We start from the raw sequence: 23,793 nt of genomic DNA, 5'->3' as shown, positions 1-23,793 counted from the left end.
AGGGAGCTCTTCTTAATATTTTGACACCAAAATCATGTCGATACACCTTACCGACTGCGAGTAAAGCCACCCACGCTTTAACTTGACAGACTGTAACTGTTACGGCCACCAAGGAAAATTTGTAAGAAAATTCCAAACTTGGTCAGAGCTCAGGAAAATTTGACGAAATTTTACGGACTACTTCTTGATTGCTTTTGATGTATACGAAACAGTTGAACTATAACGATAGGATAAATTAAAAAATTAATGAACTTGCTAATTATGTGTCTAACCTTTCAGGAAACCCAGCTCGCAATGACGAGAGTAAAACCAAAGTATTCATAAACAATCAGAAAGTAATTGTGGAACACACATAAAACAATCACGAAAATGCTTTATCTTACAAGATAAGCTGAAACGAAAAATTGAAATTCAGCACGAAACTCAAGCCGAATCGCAGGAATTATAGAAAGCTAATCAAACGGAAACAACCGTTAATGAGAAAGCAGGAGCAAGAGACAAGAAATTAAAGCCTCAAATAATGTCAATAATTAGTATCTCTCCAATAAACCCTCAAGCATTCGAATTTCAAAATACAGTAGCTTCGGAAGGCTGAATTACTGTATATAATCGATGAAAAATTAACTCCACCGAACGGTGTAAATGAACCTTAGAAAAAGCTTCATCTGCTTTCTCAGTCTCACGATCGAAATGATGGTTAATTGAACAATGTTACGATTGCGATGACTATGGCCATCTTCAAAAGGACTGTCCAAGAAAGGGACGAGGTCTCAACCAATGTTATGAGTGCAACAAATTTGATAGTCATAAAGCAGCTGATTACTGGAAAGGCTTAACAAAGCAGGTCAAGGACTTAAGAGGAAACGAGGATTTGACAAAACGGGAGGCACGATGAGAAACTGCACTCCAACCATAAAAAATCTTTTAAAACACAAAACCAAAGAAACCAGTGTAAAGTAAACATCAACCAACGGGGATCATTTAAGAAAAATAAGAGAGGGCGAACGAATTGGAATTTCAACAAACGGAACCAGACCCTTGTATATCGACAGCCGGTTAATAAATAGATCAATGGTTTGTTAATTAATACATTTCCACTAAGACTATAATTTAGCCAACTTTCAATCCGATCAAAAAAGACAGTCATTTTACCTGGGCATACCTGACGTATTCTACCTCGTATATTCTGTGATAAAACATGAGCAATTTTTAAACGTTAAAATGTGATTAGGCTACGCAATAATTATTGCTTATCATTTTTAATAATAAGCACGTTATGCTTAATTATTTACGTATTTAATAAATAATTAAAATTAATTAAATAACTTATTTATGTTTAAACTTGATTTCCTCGAATATTATAAATGTAACACATAGATTTGTTATACATATTTCAAAGAATATAAATTTAATATATCTTTATTATATCACTCAAGTAAAAGCGAAGGTTTTTAATATTTCTTAAATAGTGATCGTTCTTAATAATACAGTTTAGGATTTCAATCGCGTTCAGTAATCATTTTTATTATCCTAAATTACATTTGTTATTACATTACATTCAATTATTATTTGAGCGTGTTTGCAATTATGTTTTGTAACCTCTTAAATCTTTTCTTTTATAATTGTTATTTTCTGAATTCTCTTTTGCAATATTTGTGAAAGTCTAATCCGTGAATGTCTTTAGAAAATTCTTAAGTACAAATTTTTAACGAATTCCTAGATGACGTCAAGACTGGGACCAGACAGGGGAAAGCTTAAAGTCAAAGACGTAAGAAACTCAGATAGCGCCAGGATAGCGTCAGGCTAGTATTCCATGAATAAACGAGCCTTTTAAAAATAGTACTGGCTTCAACATTATCCAAGACTGTGACGCATGGATTAGTTAATAAAACATCTACTCGAGGAAGAAAAAAATGAAGCACTATTTATGTTTTTATTAAATAAGACGACTCAAAATGAAGCTCGGGAACTTTGTTCAAAAAGGGAATCGAAGGTAATCTAGGAAATTTCAATTAACTGGCAATATTCAAGAAAAAGTATTTCATACACAATAATTTAAACATAAAGGATTATAGACAAAGAAAATTCAATAATTACATTTTAATATCTAAACTATTTTCTTAACGTGACTGCTTCTTATTTATTATTTAAAATCGCAATAACGCTTACACATTATGTTCACTGAAAATTATATAAAGATCACGTTGCTGATCTATAATGCTTTATCAGCTGGAAACAATTATAGGCAGGAAACCAGTCTTGCACGATAGCCGGCTACGTACACAGAAAAAAAATAATCGCAAATACATATAATTAGTACGTAAAGAGATAGGCGCACAACACATGATTTGACATCACTTAGTACTGAAATTTTTGAAACCCCTTAAAAATCTCTACGTAAATAGTCAATTTTGTAAATTGTTTTAAAATTTAGTCACATCTACTTTTACAAATTGTAAATCAAATCAGTCTATCAGTCTATATTATTGTTAAGTAATTACTTTATTGATGTAGTAAATATCACTTCAGTGAGTACAACAAACTTATAGTGACATCTAGGAAAAAATATACAAGAACTTCGTTTGTATTGAACGCAAATTACAAACATGCAATTAACAACATACTAGAAAAATGACAGTTCTGTTCAGAAATTCTATTCGTTAGTATTCTTTTTTAGATCTTTATAAATTTATTGATTTTCTTTTGAGAAATAAGGCGGATGTAATGGTGGATATGAAGAATTTACGGACTTTATTTCTCGTCATTCTGTGCATCTGCTGCATATGGGCAGATCCTTTGGTAAACGTTTCCGAGGGAATTTTGAGGGGAACTACACAACTAACAAGAAAAGGAAGAAATATCAGCGCATTTCTTGCAATTCCTTATGCCCAACCTCCTATTGGAAAACTAAGGTAGAAGCTAAATTTTATCTGATTTTAAGAATAAATTATTGGAACTTTTCGAATTCATTGGCCTCTATTATTGATTCTAATGTCGCTCAAAATAAAAACAGACCAAATATATTTCAATTTGTAAGTAAGTATCATAAGAATGACTTTAAATTTAATTTTTAATTCGGAAACATCATTTTTTTATGTAAGTGATAATCCCGCCATATGGTATTAACTTGTGAAGGCCGAGAAATCAAAAGGGCCTACGTCCCAATTTCCAAATTTTACAGTTTGTAAGAAAAACGTTCGCATTTAACAATTTTTAATGAAAAACATTACAATTTAATAAAATGCTTTCTTTTACTAAAACACGTTTCTTCTTGAAAGTAAACTTTTTTCATTCGAAAACTATTCGAGTTATGAACCACAGAAGTTCAGCCGGGGCCTAAGTCGAGGGGTACTTTGGAATAAAAACGACCCTGAATTTAGCTATACATATAGATTTGAAAATTGGAGAATTTATTCAAACAAAAGTAATTGTCCTATCAAAAAGAAATATCTGAAATCGACTCAGCCATGCCTCTAGGTGATTTTCGAATTATGCAAAAATAATTATTTTGAAACAATTTTATCGTTGTAAGCAAATAGGAATGCAATTTAAAAAAACTTATAAGTTTAAAAACATTTCCAAGCACATTACTGGATACGTCAATAAAATACCACCAGGTGATTTTTGAATCAACGAAAAAAAAATTATTTAAGCAAATAGAATGTTCATAATTTTTTTGACGATTTAATGTACAATAATGTGAAGTAAAACCTAATATACGCAAACTAAATAAAAATAATACTATTTTGAGCTTTAACGAAACGGACATAGTCAACAACTCATCAATCAAACATTGTTTATATCCCCTCCTGAATCCTTACTTTCCTTAATTAATCGTTTGAGTATCCTTTTTTTTGTCTGTAATCATTTATTCGTCGATTTCTATCCTCATTGCTAAGACATATGATGTTCAAAGTTCTCCTATACGCTTCTTTCTTTGCTTTTTGGGCAGCCTGAATTTCATCATTCCACCACGCATCATGAGACATTCTTTCTACAACCGTGGTAACACACACTTCAATCGCACGCCTGACAATGATATCCCAGAACATTCTCCATGCGCCCTCCATATCTTTGTTTTTTATAAGCTCCTTCCATGTTGCCCTACCTATGCTTTCGATTATCTTATTTTGGAAATCTATTCGAACATCCGATTTCTGTAGGTTCTCAATTTTTACTCGCGATTGTTTTTGTTTTCTTTGTTCTCTTTTTTCTCCATCCCCGACCTAAGTTAATTTTGTAGATCAGAAGGTAATGATCAGTGTTGCATTCAGAACCCCTCATGACCCTTGCATCTTTGACTAACTCTCTTAGTCTTTCATCCGCAACAACAAAGCCAATTATACTGTGGTTATTTCCTTTGGACCAGGTGTCCAGGAACGGGCCCCTTTTTAAGCATACGCCAACTAATTTATCTCCGTAATATTTTGTTCTTGGATCCCTAAAATTATCTAATACTTTTTCGGTGTCCTGATTTTGGATGCTTACCCATCCATTTGTATCTCCTAGCGGAATTATTCTTTCACCACGATCGCAAATATTAATTGTCTGGTTTAAAGTGTTCCAGAAGACGTCTTTTACTTCTCTGTGATCACTGTCAACTGGCGCGTAGCATGCTAAGATGAATGATCTTCTGATTCCTACTTTCATTCTAGCCCAAAGCAGTCTGGGAGATACAAAATCATGATCTTCGAGATGCTGCTTCGCTCTTTCATTTAAAATCAGACCTACTCCTTGCCTGCCATGTGATTCACAATCTACTCCTAACCATATTTCAAATCCGCCTTTCAACACGATGTTTTTTATGTCTTTAGTTTTGCATCCCTTTTTCTTTGTTTCAGGCACACATAAAATATCTAGTTTCCTTATATGCATAGTTTCTCGCAATTCTTTTTCCTTGAGATCATTCACTCCCCTAGCATTCCAAACACCCAGTCTCCATTCGTCGCCTGAAACTTGACCTTCGCGTTTACCGTGTGCATGGCTTTTGTCAATTAAAGCTCCAGTCTTTTCCGAGGCTATTTTATTGTTTGTATTATTCATTGTTTATATTATACGCCCAACCACCACCTTTATACTATACATTTATTTTGCGAGTCGCAATCATATTCAAGTTATGTCGAAAATTGTCATATGGTGGAGATTGTAGTTGTAACGTCAGGCCCATTAAACTTCAGTTAATAAGCGAGGTTTGGAAGGGGGAGGGGCAGAACAGGAACCGAGAGAGTCGTCTTAAACTTATATTTGTATGCTGAGAAGGTCACCAGCCTTCAGCAGCGTTGTATTAAATGGGAGTTCATGTGATCCCATTTGTTAATACCCGGCCGTCCTCTGAGACCAACACCAAAAACTTATATTCATTCAATTGTGTTTATTTATTTATATTAAAGGCCTAAATCTTTGAATTCATGATCTTTAAGTCGGTTTTCGGGTTTTCTATTATCTGCATAACGAAACACAATTTTAAAAGAACAAATATTCAAAATTTAGAATTTTCTATTTGGGGTTTTCCCATTCTGAAGGTACACATCCGGTATCTCTGAAGTCTTTTTGAAACTTACTTTAAGATATTGAATAATAAGGACTTTTAGAAGGCAATGTTCTGGGAATAAGGAAAACAAATATCAATCATAGCAACATGGATATCAATAAAAACACCGTATAACTCTTCAAAAACCTCCTTTAGTTTTGTGTCGGTCACCGAGATATACGTGTGCCGTCCACCGGTTCCGAAGGTACGATAAGAATATTTCAAATATATTGCATCCACTCAAATTTGAAAATAATCTTCACCTAATTGCATTCCAAAACCCAATCATGAAACCCCTGAAAGCACCACAAAATAAGAAATACCTTTTCTTCTAACTTTTAGAAAATTTTCAAATTAACGACATGATTGCATAATTGCCTAATTCGAAAATCACCTAGAGGTATGGTCGAGCCGAACTCAGATATTTTTTTGTTTTTATGATAGGACAATTACTATTATTGAAATAAATTCTCCAATTTTCAAATTTATATGTATAGCCAAGTTCAGAGTAGTAGTTAAGCTATACGGGTTCTGTATTATCTAGGTAATTCCAGCTGTTACCGAGAGATGGCGCTAACAGTCAGTTCCCAGCAATCGGCACCTGCTGGGTCAGTAAGGTAGATCCCTGCAACTGTTTTTCCATGTATGTAGTTCAAGCTGGAGCCAGAAGATGGCGCCACTGGTATACTATGTATGTAGTTTAAGCTAGAGCCAGCAGATGGCGCTAATAGTTTACTATGTATGTGTTTGGAGCCAGCAGTTCCCTATCCCTGTTTTACCATCTATGTAGTTCGAGCTGGAGCCAGCAGATGGCGCCACTAGTTTACCATGTATGTAGTTGGAGCCAGCAGATCCCTGCCTCTGTTTTATCATGTATGTAGCTTAAGCTGTAACTGGCAGATAGCTCAGCAGAAAGATCAGCCTATTATAATATAGAGAGTGAGAGATAAAATGCTTATTTGTCTAGTGCTAATAGGAAATGAGATCACGCGAAATTTGAAAATGCATCCCAACGATGTGTGTATCTCTCCAGCGCTGAAATTTGATTACAACCCAAAAATGCTTGAATAAATTCCAACGTTGAAAATACAGCCCAACGATGACGTATGTGAGTGTTTAATGCTGAAAATAAGCGACATATGTATTTAGAATTCAACCCATCGATGTTTATAATATTCAACGTCGGAAATAAGTAATATATCAAATAAAATTAAACCAATTCTTAACTAACAGAGTAGATTTCTTCAAAATAAATCTTCAGTCGATTTCAAATTAATTTTTTTTGGTTTTATTCAAGAAAAAGACTTAGCTTAGTTTTACAAGAGTATATCTAAATTTATATAATGTCCTGAGGATACAAGAACCAGGTCTTGAGAGCTAGAGCATTTCGAAATGCACATTTTGCATTCCAGCATTGCAGGTGGTGACTGCATCTTGTTGAAGCTGTGCTGTACAGTTTTTTCAGTGAAGGACTGCCCAGATCCTCCAGATTATTTATATTTTGTAGATACTGTTCAAACCATTTTTTCTTTTCCAATCCTTTAACGTAGGCTGCACGAGCACCAACTAGTGTATCTTGGATTATAAGCCTCATTTCTTTCTGGGGTATATCACCAGATGTCCAATAAAGACCATGGTAATTGCGCGTCAACCATAAATTTTCACTCTTGTATTTGGTCAGCTCTTTGAAAACGAAATAATTAATTGGTTTTTTGAAGCCTTGTACGTCCACGATGAACTCCATATCGATGAAAACTGAAATCTGTTGCTGAAATCATTGCTCTTTTATACCTTTCATCCCCACCACCACCAATAATTAGACAATAGGCTGCAGTTTCAGCAGGGAAGTTGTTTGTAGATTCAAGTTCCAAAGGAACGTCCACAGAGGTTTGTTTGAGAAAATCATTTTGTTTTGAGCAATCAATGCCAGTAAGTGCAGCGTATTCTTTAAAACCACTTTTCTTCAACATTGTTTCAGGCTGTTTACCATAGTAGGCTGTCTAAAAGTTTGCATACATCTCACACAGTAGTGCTAACTGATTATTACCAAAGTCCAGATGCAAATTACCGCACGGATAGTACTGTGAATTGAGGAACACCTTGACATATATGTCTTGAGGTGGTGGGAAGCAGGGGGTATTCATATTCATTCACAACAATCTTTTGACAGTCTTCAGCAAATCCTAAGATCATACAGAGAGGAACAGTGACATTAAAATATCCCTCATCATTGGTAAGACGTTTCGTTCCTTCCGGGATGTCGAGCCATCCTGCATTCTCCATAAAATTAATTTGTTCAGGGGTAAGTGATTTTTAGTTTTTCATAGTACTAGTGAGACCAACTTCTTGCAACGATCAATCTCAATACCATTCAGTTCATAGCGAATTTCATCAAACAGGTAGCAGATGGCATTGCTCACTAGTGTTATACCAATAACAGCTAGAACTCCATCAGGCCTTGTTAGCCTTCCATACACGTGCAGTGAACTCTTTCTGGGTAGTATACACAAATCTTGATGCTGAATAGCAATTCCAATTTCATCGCTGTTGTTGAATGTTGATGAGGCATAAGGCTGATGTTCATTAGTCTCATAATGAGCTATAGACTCATCAAAGCCCACTGGTGCTTGAATTTCCAGTATTTCTTCCATTGTTGTTGTTGCAACAAAGGGAAATGATTAATATTCTGAATAGGCAGGTTGATGCTCTTATATAGGCTCCTTTGCAATTGTACACGATACCCATTATGATGTTGATTTGACGTGTAGTTGTATTGTTATAACTTCTCCTCGAAAATTCACCAAGTCGATCTTCTATCGACTTCTATCCTGGTGGTACAATAAGAAAGAATTCATGAATCGTGTGCACTTTGCGCTTGTTGATGTAAGCTCCCGTAGTGGTATTGCACTTAACTCGTAGAGCGTTGACTTTTAAAATAGCCACAGGTAGATCAGAAGTATGAGTCTTATTGGCTTCGAGAATACGTGATGTGAATCCCAACAGGCGTACAATAGAATCACGATGCGCAAAGTTTACTTTGCGATCACACTTTATCTCGCATTAAATATGAGTAATTCAACGAGTCCAAGGGCATAGTTCTTGTGAGAAGAGAGTTCTATTGATGGAAAATACTCTGCCTCCAGGACAGAAGAGTTTCTAGTCACCGTGAGAGTGAATTATTCATCCATGATGAGGCGGGGTCCCTTTACAGGTAGTTAATTGCGCATAAACACTCCACGAAAATGTGGCACCTTTAAAGCTTTAGCATACTTGAGCAGGTCTGCATCAGTGAGTGAACGGGTGAAGGTAGCTTCACTACAAGTTTTTTGGCACAGGTCTCAGATGAAGTCTTTGTCCTTCCCGATGAGGTTTCATCTAAAGGCCTAATCCTTTTCTGTAGGGTTTTAGATGAGAACCTTTTCCTAGAGCAATAGCTTCCATTGAAGTGTTATGACGTTCAGCTTTTGCCAACTGTCGTTTGGCAGCTCTAGAATCGTTTGCCGCCTTAGCTACTCCTGCTGCTCCACCAGTAATAGACCAATTGCACTGAGTCCAGCAAAAATAAGAATTAGTTGTAAGACACCTCCAACTTTGGAAGGTATTGTCAAGACACGTGGCTTTTGCACTTGATGTTTATTACCTACGCTTTTGACAGCTTTCTGTGCACCTCTGACTACTTCGTTTTATTGCCTTCTTGGCTGCAGTCACAACCTTTCTGAAAGCAATTAGTTTATTTTTGAGAACTGGTTTCTTCTTGAAACTGGATTTTCTTTTATTTGAATTAAGTTTCTTCTTCTTTAAAATAGACCTCTTCTTCTGCAACCCCATACCGAGTTTTGTTTTGGCATTCATCACGTTAGTATCAGGGACATATTTTAGCCACAAAATTATGTTCCTAATTATGGCCTAATGTTTTTAATCTAAATCTCGACACAAAGTCAAGGATTCATTGCTAAATGGATCTAGGACGCCAGCGACTAGAGAAAGAAAATAAAACCTATACGATCGTCTTCGCTAATTGACGTTTTAATCGATAAATCTACAATTTTCACATTCAAATTTAACAACGAAAATCAAATTAACCTATCTAATCACAGGGGTGGGATTCACCTAGCCACAAATAAATTAGGCCAGTATGTAAAGCTGTAATTAAATATATTAACACTATTACACAGTTTGAATTAAGGATTTCGAATTGCGCATATTTTACGACAGCGGGGAAGCGAGTAAAATCCTAAACGTAGGATTCTCTTATAAAACTATAAAAGCATCGCGGCACTCCTCACGGCAGAATTCTTTAGCGTCATTGGACCCAAATTGACCCCCTTTGTCCTTTTATTATATAATTCAAAACCTGTCAATCACATGCGAATCCACTTCTTTCTGCGGCACAATCAATCTCACATCCCGAACAAGAAGATGCAAAAGAAAGAAAAGAAACTCTGAGACTAATATTTCACAAAGACACGTGTCAGACTTTTAGGTCAGGTACAGTATTTCGCTTAAATTTAATCTGCCGAGACGCACGCATTTACTCGCTATCTCGGGACTGTCGATAAACAAAAAATTATATATTAAGGAAGCACCGACATTTTACCGAAAGAGTCAAATTATCCACATTCGACCCGCACAGAGAGCACTTAGAGAGGCTTAGAGGCACTTTGGTGGTACTTCGTTACTTAATGTGTTAGTGATTTTATATTTCGAAATTCCGCCCAAGTGATTTGCCGAGAATAATCAAATTTTGATACCTTACTACTACTGACATATTCCGCGTTATTAAAATCCATCGCTTACTCCTGGAAGATATCATCGATTAATACAATGTTTAATACGTTCCACTCAGACAAAATTGCCGATTTTAAGTTACAATTCCTTTACGTTGATTCTCTCCTATTCGAAACGAGTTCAAGAGCGAGAGTGTCTTCTCGCCACGCTACGTTGAACCGGCCGGAAGGTGTATCTCCGCCTCTTCCGCCGCGTGGACCAGTGGTCACGTCGCTTTCCGGCGCCAAGCTCTGATGCCGTGAACGCAAATCGGAGGGAATCCCTTTTTCCAATATGGCTTACGGAAATCAAAAGGCTTACTTAAAGACAGAAATGAGAGAGACTTTAGGAGATAATCGGCCTTAGGGTGGTATTGAGAGACTGCATTGCCTTTGGGGTCCTCTTTCTTCTTGCGGTAACTAATTCAGTGTCTCGGTTTGATAGAAGGAGACAACATAACCTTTGCAGAACCTGACCTTTAAGGTTCTCTTCTCTCTCTCGGTAGCCAGAACGATGTCTCACGTGGTATAGAGAGAGACAGCGTGACCTTTGGGGTTCTCTTCTCTCTCTTGGTCCTGTCATGGATAGCTTGTAGAAGCATTCCGATATCCTAGGGTTCTCCATCATGCATGGTATACTATTAGTGGAAAGTTGACAACTGACTCCCTCGTGGTCGGGAATGTACATAAACAAATGTGATCAAAGAGAATAATTAACGACGTAATATAAATTGGATACTAATAAGAGTGCTCCCCGTAAAATTGTGGACACTTGCTCTTCAACGGCCAAATAATGATAAAAGGAAGACATAAAAAAATAAAAACTCAGATAAGTAAAGGTGAAATAAGCCCGGTGCCGGTAAAAGTAAGTTTTAGTGACAGGTGAAAAACACCTCGTCACATTAGTTATGGCCACTGCTGCACACTGCATCTAAAGGATTAATACCAGGATCACCTCTAGCAAGTCGTTTAGCTAGCTTAGTACCTGGACCACAGTATTGGTAGCCAGGCAAGTGCAACTCAAACGGCAAATTGTTGATGACTTTGTTGATTAATCCTTTACCTCGATCCCTGCGTGAAAATTTATTCGCTTTAGGATGCACAATCATTCCTCACTGAACGAAGGCTAGAACGTAACTAATGTAAAAGCTATATAAGGGCTGTATTTATAGCTTTCACAGCAGTTGAGATCAGGATGCGGTTCAAGACACAACCCGTTAAACTTCCGGTTGACAATTTTGACACAGTAGTCCAATCAGAGAAGAGGGTGATACGTCATAGCAGTCTTCTGCCAAACAGTATTCGCGCAGTGTTTTGTGGACCATCGAATTATAGCAAGACTAATGCATTAATTACCCTAATCATACACCTAAATGGATTGAAGTTTGAGAATGTCTACGTCTACTCAAAATCTCTCAAACAAGCAAAGTACAAATTCTTGGAACGTGTATTAAATATTGTCAAAGGTGTTGAATATTTTCGTTCAGTGTGCATGAAGAAGTAATAGAACAAAGTGATGCTCAAGCAAATTCTACAATTGTATTTGATGATGTGGCTTGTGAGAAACAGGATAACATCAGAGCCTTTTCCTGTATGGGTAGACGCGCTCACGTTGACAGTTTTTACTTATGTGAAACATTTGCTAGAATTCCCAAGCGTCTAGTGCGAGATAAGGTCAATCTTTTTATACTTTTCAAACAGGATGAAAATAATTTGAGACATGTATATGCTGATTACGTCAATACCGACATGAGTTATTTTCAATTTGGAGACTTGTGTTCAGCATTTTGGAATACGGACAAGTATGGATTTCTTATCATTGACAAGGACAGTGATCCCAACAGAGGAAGATACAGAAAAGGGTTTAACTGTTTTGCTTCTTTATAAATACAAGTTATGTGATGAAAATCACGTGATTACATAGTGAGACATCAATACGTCAACATGTAGAAGTTTTACAAGGAGAAGGATGTGCTTACTCAAATTGCTCAAGCTAGTGAGGCAATTCTACGTAAGCATCGAATGCTAAAAATGGGTAAAGAAGCCATTGAAAATATGATGAGTAAAAGCCAATAGTCATGCCACTGCAGAAACTGGTTGACATATCTAATCCTTTAACCAAAAAAGAAATTAAGCAAAAAGAGCCCGCAATGAAAAAAAGAGGAGGAGAAGGATGATGATGATAACGCTTCCTTCATGACGGCTGATGCTGAAGAAGAACTGATGATCTGAACAATTACAAGAAAATATTTATTGCCACAAATGCACACAGGAAGCGGTATAGCCCAACTGAAGCTATTCGCACCAGCCGAAGTATCAAGTACAAGAACCTTATTACAAAAATATTTAACGTATCTCGCAGATGATCGTCAATTAGTGGAGGTTTCCTAACACAGTATATGCTGGCAATAAAAATGTAAAGACTGACAACCTCTACTAGGCTGACCCTAACGAACTAGTTGATCGTCTTCGACTACTCCTAGCTTTTCAGGCAGCAGGCAACATGAGTGACAACAATGAAATCATATCAATCGTTGAGGAACTGCGTGAAGCTGAAGTCATATATTAAGAGCATACTCATAACTCCATCGTCAGTATTACGATGAGTATCGACGTGTTTGGACGTCACCTGGATCGAATCGCTGCAACAAGCTATGGACCGCCTGGTTTTGGATTTAAAATCACATCTGACGGACATTACGACGTAGACGGAAAAAGACTTTGTAATGCTGGCAAAGCTAAAGAACAATACGACGCAGTGAATTTGGTACTTGCGCAGCTCGTCATGCAAATGAGATACGTACAGTATATCAAGTTACATCATCTATGCGAACAGAGGTTGACAATAATAATTTGATCATACGTATACTCGAAGAATCAATTAGCGAGAAACTGAAAACGTGGTATAGACGAAACGTGGCAGGTAGATTTGATGGAAATGCTACCCTATGCCCGTGAGAATAATGGCTACAAGTACTTACTTACCGCCATAGATATTTTCTCCAAGTATGCCTGAGAGGTTCCTGTTAAAAGTAAGAGTGGACCTGATGTCACTTCAGCAATGCAATCTATACTTGTGCAGGGTCGTGTTCCAAAAAACATACACACCAAAGAAGGCAAAGAATTTAATAATTCACATTTTAAAGAACTTATGCAAAGATATGGCATCGATCTCTACTCAACGCATAGTAATCTGAAGGCCTCAATCTGTGAAAGATTTAATCGCACGCTCAAGAATAAAATGTGGCCACAATTTACCTTGACAGGCAACTACAAGTGGATAGATATTTTACCTACACTAATCTCTAAGCACAACAATACCAAACATCGATCCATCGGTATGAAGCCAAACGATGTGACTGCAGAGGAAGAAAAGGAGCTTATGCAACGCATCGCTGGCAGATTCTATGAACAAGAACTTCTCAAAGTTAAACATCCACAAATTTATCTTGTAGATAAAGTAATCAAGAAACGTGGCAGCATATTCTGTGCAATGTTGAATCAACGTTGAACCAATGCATTTTTTCAAGTAACCATGAGCCATAATTGAAATCATAAATGAGATTTTTTGATACATAAAGAACCGTAAGCCCTACAGAGATTGGTTTCTTTAAAAGAAATTGTATTTTTCTTACTTAAATAGCCACAAGATTTTCGCTAAATATTGCACGACTATGAAAATTCGGGTTGGCTATGAGGGCTTCGGCTCCATATCTACCCTTCCACTTTGTCACGAGTTTCACATTAACATGTTTTCGTACCTTCGCCATTATTTTCCCATATACTGCATTATTCATTAATTTAAAAAGCTTCTTTTCAAATTCATTCTTGACATTTATTCTAAGATTAGTATTCGAATCAATATAGTCATTGAGCCATGCAGACTGATTAAATTTAAGAACTCTGTGAATCTTGATGAGTTTGAGATCATTAGCTAGGGCATGTTTGACAGCCCGGTAATGGAGAACGTACTTTCGTTGCGGTAGGAGGGTAGTTAAGAGCTTCTACTGGCTTGATCTTGGTGGTTTCGAGTGTTCTGGACAGAATGGCAGGTCATTGTATGCGTCATGGAGTTCGGATAGATAAGCCAAATCTACTTTTAGTATCCCACTCGAAACCACCGTAAGGGAGCGGTTGACCCATTGCCCAACCGTACAGGTTGTTTTCGACAAAATATACAATGTAGACAATCTCCTCATTTTCTTTAAAAACTGACATATACTTATTGTTACCCTAGCATATCTATGTGAGCATTGGCTCACTCAACCCCTTTTACCCAGCCGAGAGTTTTCAGATTGAACACAGACCATACCTGTTTTGCATGTGTATAATCTACATCCGAAATCGTCGAGTCATTCAAAGTCCTGAAAATTTTTTCTTTTAATGGAAGCTGACGTTCTTTTAGTTTCTCCCACAAGTCCAGATATTCACAGAGAAGACACCTTTCCTCGTGAGGAGCTTAATTTTTTCTTTTTCGATACCAAAAAATACTGCATTAACAATTTTGTATTCGTTAAGGTACGATGCTAATTTTTCCAATGAAGAAGCCATGAATCTTAATTAATCTATGAACCTGAATTTCATCTGAGTGCCCTGAACATACTTTGTGAATGAAATATACTTTTCTTTATTCAATGCCAAAACTGTAACTCTACCATCGAATTGTTTAGCAACATCCCGAATGGTAAAATGAGCATCGTACCTACTCAAGTTCTGAAAGACAACAGGTATGGTCTTTGCATCCTGGTAAGCTTTCCCGGTTCCACATTCTCCGGACAGTACGTGTAGAAGGACAGTGCATCATTGTAACTACACCTAAAGTAAATGCCGATGTCACAAACCTCATGTTTCTGGAAAACTTCTATATTTAATTGGTGAATTGCAGCGTCCTCAGCCGGCTTGAGAAGAAGAGATTAATAGTCTGCATAAATGATGAACGGTACTCTTTCCTTGTATTTAAAGTTTTTGAATTCGATGATGTTTTAACCTGGGTTTGGTAAAACTACTTTACAATCATTTATCTTCTCGCAGTCTTCGGTGTGACAAACCAGCTTTTCCATACTTGCAAAGTAGTGCAAGCAGCCATGATAGATGTATTTTCTCATTTTATCTTCCAATTCACTGACGTCTTCATCATCGCTAATGTCCTCCCCTGGCGGACCGAAGGAACCGAATGGAGCCTCTACAAAGTACCCGTAACGACCCCATTGGATCCCCATTCGGTTCCTTTTTAAAAAACACAAAAAATAGCATAATCAACTTTTAAATTGTTGAAATTCGGATTCTGCGTTAAAATTCCCTATAAAAGGTTACGGAATAATCGTAATAGTTTTTTTAAAAAGGTAAATAGTTTAAAAAAATATAAGACGTATAACGCCTGTTGACTGATACTTACATGCGATGCCTTTAAAGTGTAGCAGTCAACAGGCGTTATAGGTCAGACCATACATATTCGCTGAGATATCATTTTGTCCTTCGAATTTTTTTACATCCTTTAATGTGACGGGAAAGTTGATTCCAGAAAAATCTAGCACATATTTGTATGGAGTATATTCGGATAAACGATTAGAGTTAATCTTTGGTGGATACATAGCTGATAGTACCGCCCATTTAAAACATTCGTTGTCCTTTTCATGTTGCACATTAACACATGTTTTTTTATCCCTCATCGATTTGGGCAGTTCGATATACGAACTACCCTTTATTGGATTGAGCTTATCAATGTTTACTGAAAGTTGTATAACTGAGTGTCAGGTCCATCCTAAATCTTTTTCCTCAAAATTTTCTAGTTCTTTCAGGATTGGATATCTAAAGTAGTTTTTAAACCACAGTTTCATATCTGTTGTTTTTAAATTTCTTTATTTCTGGATTTAAAAGTCTTGTCCTCAGGTGTTTCTTTACCAATTTTCAAATAGTAGGCGAGGAGCACAGCGTTGACTTTTAGAGCTCAATGTTCGCGTAAGGTCTGACCTACATGAGTAATAAACAATCTTTTGGAATAATCTAGAAAGGCCAGGATGTCTTCGTGAATGAGGTTGGCTACAACACATGTTTTTATTCTACTATCAAACGCTTTGTCAACGTTGATCCATGTTACACGGTTACTAATGTCGTTACGCTTCTTGTGTCTTCTTGTGCACTTGTGCCTTTAGACATTCACATTTTTCAATTGTATTTAGGCACTTTCGTTTTTAATTTATTGTCTGTGGTGGTTCCTTTCTAGAAAGTACCTATCTCAAAATCTTTAGACACAACACGCATTCATATTTCCCTTTATTAACTTTATTTAACTGTACGTTACCAGACCATGAAATTAAGGTTAAAACTTCCTCGATACAAGGAACAAGTTTCACATACTCATCGAGCAAAAGCATCTTGAAACCTGCTTTACAAAGTTACTATTAAAGTTTTTTCTGTGAGTATTCTGTAAAGATTTATGAATAGTATATACTGAAACATAAATCAAGATAAACTGTTTGTATTTTAATCAAATCACCCTACACTTTAACTTTACTTAGATATAAGTTATATATAAGAGATTTGAATTTCGCGCGCTTTCTCCATTGCTGTAACTCTGGCAAACTGCAACGAAGGAATTTTCTATCAGCGATGGGTTGTAAAAATTTCCTTTCAAGTGATGGACCTCAAAGAGAACCATGGGTTGATTTTCTTATCTCTGATACTTTAATTTTATCTAAATATAAGGAATGTATAAGCGATTTAAATTTTCGCGCGCTTTCCACATTGCTATACCTCTAACAAACTTCAACTATGGGTTTCGAAATTTCCTCTGCGATTCAAAAAATTCCGCGCAGAGGTATAAATGCATGTATAAATTGAAACACAATTTAAAAAGAAAAAATTTACCTTTTTCAATACTTTTTTAATGAATGGCATGTAATTTGGCTCGCCCTTCTCCAGGCACCGTAAATTCTACGATTTTTTTATTAACAGTACACACATGTGTGTAAGCATTTCACTTCACGCAAGCATGCACTACACTATACACTGCACTTCCTTCCACGCTAGGGCTTCCCGTGAGACACTGAGTTTCACTGCAACGCACCTCACATTTATATGCTGCCTCATGGTCGTTTGCAGAACTAATGTACTAGAAAGATTTTCTTTTCCATGCACGTTGATCAATATTTTAAAATTTTATTATGTGACAATGATTATAGACAGCTACTACAACTTTCTTAATGTCTCATTTTATTTGACTATGAAGTTGAAAGCATTGTTTAATAGCTTACAGGAGAAATAATTACATATCTCACAGAAAATTCGATGCACGTTTCCAGAACTGACATGTGTAATTGATTTTCATACACATTTCTCAAAATATTAAATAAAAAGTTATTCTTTATGATATGGAAATACATGAATAATAACTTTTTAAATATTTGATGATACTGAAAAGAGGTCGAACTTTCTAGAAACTTCGAGAATCACCTCGATCTTTCTAGAAATTTCGAGAACTCTGGAGAATCTTAGATTCAAGTAAAAAAAAATGGCAATCTAAGATCGAATTTTCTAGAAGCTTTAAGAACTTTCTTGAGGCTTCGAGAGCTTTCTAGAAGCCTTGAGATCTTTCTAGGAGCCTCGAGATCTTCCCAGAAGCTTCGAGATCTTTCTAGAAAGACCGAGGTCTTTCCAAAAACTCCGGGATCTTTCTAGAAGCTTCGAGATCTTTCTAGAAAGACCGAGGTCTCTCCAAAAGCTCCGGGATCTTTCTAGAAACTTCGAGATCTTTCTAAAAGCCTCGAGAATTTTCTAGAAGCTTCGAGATCTTTCTAGAAGCCTTGAGGTCTCTCCAGAAACTCCAAGATCTTTCTAGAAGCCTCGAGATATTTCTAGAAGTTTCGAAATCTTTCTAGAGGCTTCGAGATCTTTCTAGAAGCTTCGAGACCTTTCTAAAAAGTTCGAGATCTTTCCAGAAGCTTCGCGATCTTTCTAGAATCTTCAAAACCATTCTAGAAGCCTCAAGATGTTTCCAGAAGCTTCGAGATCTTTCTAGAAGCCTCAAGAAGCTCCCTCCCCTAGCCACTTGTTGCAAGGCTGCCCCCCCACGAGGGCCATCTGTCGGTTATAGCTTAAACTACATACATAGTAAAACAGAGGCAGGGATTTTCCAGCTGCAACTACATACATGGTAAACTAGTGTGGTTAGAGTTCGCTTACTGAGTGGCTAGAAGTTTTATAATATATTTTTTTTGGCCTCAATAACTGCTTGTGTTAACGCACTCTTGGTTTATGTTTAGAAACTTTCAACTCAGCAGTTCGAGGGTTCGAGTTCTTAAGTTGCATATTTTTAAACAAATAAAATTAAATCGTACAAATAAAATTTTTCCTTTTTATAAATGTTCAGGAACTCTTCGTAGGCAATTCGAACAGTTTATAAGAAAGTTCAAAATTTATCCATACATTGTTTATAAAAGTAAGAATTTAATGTTTCATTTTTTATCCCGTATCCGAGACCTGGCTACAGTTTCGTGATTTTTCTACGGATGCATTTTTTTCGTGTAAAACGCAAAAAACCCTTTTTATTTCACAGTATCCCTTCACTTAAGGTTTTATAGATTTCAATCATTTTCTTTAAAATAATGCAGTTTTTTCAGCATGCCAAAATGTTAGGCTTTTATTGAAGAATTAAAAAATGCAAAAGATAAGGATTTTTAAAACTTAACGCTTAGGCCATGTCATTTACACTGAAAAAGTTAAGCGTCACTAGTTTTTCACGATTTACCCATACAGTCCTTGATGTTCCATGTTTTATTAATAAGTCGACCCTAGTACAACTTTGCACTTTATTGGCCACAGGAACAACTATGTACAGGCCATCGGTTCACGTCTACATTTGTACGGGTACAGTTGGGACTTGTCCATTTGTGCACGTTAACTGTGTCTAGGGTATAATACGCGCACTTTTAAATTTCGACGTGCACAGTTGGGAGAGTGCCATCTGTGTATGCAAATCGTCGCTAGTCTACCGTCTGTGCACGTCGACATTTAGACGTGCATAGATGGGATAATACTGAGTGTGCACGTCTAAGTTTGCAGGTTCTAAAACTGTTTACGGAGCAACTGTACAATTGACCAACCGTGCAATTCGATATTTAGACGTGCACAGATGGTACTCAACCAACGTTTTATACGTACAGATGGAACTCTGCCGAATGTGCACGTGCACATATAGGAGACTTTCAACTGTGCACGTTTCAATTGATACGCTAAGGTTTTACACATACAAATCAACGTCAGAATTAATAAGATAAGATTCTTAACCAGTCCATGCGCACATATAAGATACTCCCAACTGTGTGCGTATCAATTCTTGGCCAGCGGATACGTTTCGTAAATTTTACACAAAAAAATGTCACATTTATACATAACATGGTTTGAATCGTGTGACATACCAATTGCAGAACATAAAGGACACACTGTTCCGTTATACTCTCACTTTAAGGATATGTAACAGTTATGGAATTCTGCAATGTAACTCATATAGAACAGAGTTATAGAACTCTTACGTCACTAGAATGTCACACGTCTTACAGAAACGGAACATAAAGGTCTCACTGTAATATAACACTGATACTATAAGGATACCTAACAGTTCTGGAATTCTGTAATAAAACAAGTATATCACACGGTGATATAACTGTTACATCACTAGAATGTCTCAGGAGTTCGAAGAATCAAGCATAAAGGTTACATTGTTCTGTAACGATTTTTGAACAGTTTTGTGCTGACGTTCGGGCCTCTCATTTTTTAATTTTCACCTTACAATTTTCTACATCCACCTTCTTATGATATATCAAAAATAAAAAATTAATGAATATATTCCTGAGAGGACCCTTGATTCTTTAGCAAACAAGAATGGCCGAGATCTTGTCACGGATCTTCAAGCGGTTCGATAGCGCAATTATGTAAGGCATCGACTAGGTATGTACATACCGGTTAGGTTGTTTAAGTACGGTTAAAATATCCAGAAAATGTAATTTTTCAACGTATTCAAACGTGCGATTATTTTTGAAGGGGACCGTGCTTGAAACTGTATTACTAAAAATATGACGAAGTGCATCAATAATATAAAAAAGATTTTTTTCGCATATTCTTCTAACACTGTTATGGTATTTTTATTGAACAACAGAAGAAATTTACATTCTAACTGTGTTACACATCTGTTACGGCACTATTACAGAACAATGTTATTATGTAACCCTGTTCCTAAATTATTCCAAAAAATTTTTGGACATATAACGATGTTCCAGAATTATTACAGAATGATCACAGAACAAATTTACGTCGTGCCAATGTTACATATGTCTTCCGGCATTATCACAGACTAATGTTACTCTCTTACCCTGTTCCTAAATAGTTAAAAAATATTTCTTGACATATAACGCTGCTCTAGAATTGATACAGAATGATCAATGAACAAAGTTACAACGTAACACTATCGTACATGTGTTACGGCACATGTACGACACGCTGTTCCAGAATTTTTGTTATAGATCTCTGATAGAACATCAATCTGTAACAGCACTGCGGAACTGCTACATCCATTTAAGGACGAAATTACTCGTCCTCTGGTCTAACCCAGGAGTGCTATTCTCGAAAATTATGCAACTTTTTTAGCATACTAAAATGTCAGCACGCTAAATGGTAGCCTGCTAAAATATAGCACCTGAATACGGAAAACTGCAGGCCCCTGTATATTGATAATCGTTTAATAAATTGACCTATGATTAAGTGAATTGATATAAGTCCAGTAGGACTATAATTCAGTCAAGTTTCAATCCGAAAAAAATAATCATCTCAGGTGGAAATACTTGCTGTATTCTGCCTCATATGTACTTTCTACATTTAGACGAATTTAGATCAAAATTAAGAGAAAAGAAACGGCGGGCTTTTATGAGTAAATTAACTTTAAATATTTTCATGGAAAGCGCTGCCAATCTATTAATATTAAATTGTTTCGAAACTTGTCCCAGAATTTCCTACGAAAACGAGAAATCGTATAACAATTGCCATTTTGCGACTTAAGCATGGTCTGCCTGCCAGATTAGAAATGAATTCAATTCACCAATCCTGCTCAATTTTAACATTATGGATTGTATATTATTCGCATTGTCGAGTTAATTTTCAACTGATTTTAGTTCCGTTGTCCAAAAAAAACTAATCAAATCGCGCCCTGAGTCTTTAGGTTAAATCGTTTGAGTTCGGGCATTATATGAGTGTAATCTATTCAAATTTTTTAATACATTTTTAATTCGGTATAATGCATAGGAAGACATATTCTCTAAAATGCTTTCGAAAAGATTATAGTTTACATACAGTAACCATTAATTTAATGAATAACATTATTAATTGTATGTTAATTGGTTTTAAATATTACAGTTAGATAGTCAGAATAAATATTGTACCAGCTGTACTCGTGGATTTATAGGTAAAGAATGATTGCACTAATCGAAACTTACACAGCTGGGAAAATAACATTTGTGCACATGGACTTTAAAATGAAAAGTCTAATAGTACTAACTGAGACATGTACAATTGTGTGTATCCTGAAATTTTCGCGGACTTGTTAGTTTACCATCTGATTGTATTAAGTTGGGAGGGTACCATATGTGCATGTGGACTTTTAAGAGAAATATGATTGTATTAATTAACATGTGCACAGTCGGGAGGGTATTATCTATGCACAGGGACTTTTACGTAAAAAATCTGATCGCAGTATAATTGAGGTGTGCACATTTAAGAGCATAACACCTGCGCACGTGGAGTTTTAAGTAAAAAATGACTGTATTAATCGAGAGGTACACCTAGGAAGTTAACATCTCTGCATGTGGGGTTTAAGTTGAAAATCTGATTGCAGTAATTAAGATATGCACATTCCGGATGCTATTACCTGTACACATATACTTTTAGAAGACAAATTATTTCATTAATCGAGACGTGCACAGTTGAAATTTAATCATCTGTGCACGCTTTAAATGAGATTCATGATTTTAAAACTTTTATGTGAAGAATCGAAATGCATTAATTAATACGTGCAACATCGGAAGTCTCTCAAATGTGCACCTGGACTTTTCAGTGAAAAATATGATCTCATCAATTGAGACGTGTCCAGTTGGGAATCTTCCATCTGTTGACGTGTACATTTGAGCATATCGCATCTATGCACGTGTACAGTTGGCAATATCCCATCTGCGCACCTGAGCTCGTAAGTTGAAAGTCTGATAGCATTAATGTAGCTGTGCACAGTTTGAAGTCTCCCACATGTACACGTGCACAGTTAAGGGCACCCCCATCTGTGCACGCGGTCCTGTAAGTTAAAAACCTAATCGTATTATTTGACATGTGCACAGCTCAATGTCCCATCTGTTTACGTGCACAGTTGTGCCTGTAAATAAAAACGGGCACAGTTGTACCACCAACCGTCGATCAGTGATCCCAGATCTGAAACGAGATGTGGTGCAATACTATGACAGGACTGTCCGTGTGAATACAGTAGGAGACGCTGTAAATGTCTGAGTTGCGCGCGCAACCCATTTCTCCTCTTCTGAATTTGAAAACTCGAAGGTGCACGATTGCTGGTCGGAACACTTCGGTGATTCTATTTATATATCTATCTGCCAACTGCTTTGAAATAAATTCAAGAGATTGAGACTTTAATATTTCCAGACTTCGATGCTGGCGTTTCTCATGATTTGAATAGATCGCGCGCCTCTTGATATGCGTATATTTCGAGGTTATGTTATTTCATGTATAAAATATAAATTATATAAATATTAATACTATTATATATATAAATATATGCGTATACTAATAATGATAATATTATAATTATGTTATATTATAATAGTCTTATTTATATCTTGATCCGCATTTGAAAGAAATTAAAGAAATTTGTGATTTCGGAATTCATCTCGTTTGGATAAAAACTCAATTATTTGATTGAAAAATTAATTATTTTGTTAAAAATGTAACTATTTTGTAAAAAAAAGTCCTCTTTTCTATTAAAAGTTCAACTACTTTTTAAAAAATTTTATTTCTTTCTTTATTTGAAGGTTCATCTCTTTCGTTGAAAATAGATTTTTGAAACTGACAATCAATACCATTTTTGGTTAAGAAATCATGTGTTTTGTTAAAAGGTCGTCCTTCTTTGCAGAAATTAAATTGTTTTATGGAAAATTTATACTTTTTGATTAAAAATTACATTTTTCGGTTGAATTATCAACTATAAATATGTTTTGGTTGTAAAGTCGTTCTGTTGTAAATGCAACTATATTGTTAAAAATTAAAATCATAATTTTTGGGTTGAAATACTCTTTTTATTTTTAAAATTAAACCATTTCGTTGAAATTTCATGTCTTTTGTTGAAAATTTACCTTGTTTAGTAGAAATTTAATCTTTTTGGTTGAAAATGTATCATTTTTGGTCAAAAATGAAATTGTTTGGTTAAAATATCAACTGTACATCTTCTTGGGT

At 36.0% G+C, this 23,793-nt stretch overlaps 1 protein-coding gene across 1 annotated transcript in view; it reads left to right on the top strand.

Moving 5' to 3' along the window:
- The window catches only part of LOC117180505, a 163,119-nt gene that overhangs the window by 120,432 nt on the left and 18,894 nt on the right, over nt 1-23,793 (top strand). Inside the window, exons 16-17 of the mRNA XM_033373001.1 lie at nt 1,962-1,993; nt 2,678-2,912. Of these exons, the coding sequence (XP_033228892.1) occupies nt 1,962-1,993; nt 2,678-2,912 (267 nt within the window). The remainder of the gene's footprint in view (nt 1-1,961; nt 1,994-2,677; nt 2,913-23,793) is intronic.

The sequence above is a fragment of the Belonocnema kinseyi genome, chromosome 9, assembly GCF_010883055.1.
Source record: "Belonocnema kinseyi isolate 2016_QV_RU_SX_M_011 chromosome 9, B_treatae_v1, whole genome shotgun sequence".
Taxonomy (NCBI): Eukaryota; Metazoa; Arthropoda; class Insecta; order Hymenoptera; family Cynipidae; genus Belonocnema; species Belonocnema kinseyi.
This window is presented reverse-complemented; position numbering and strand designations above follow the sequence as displayed.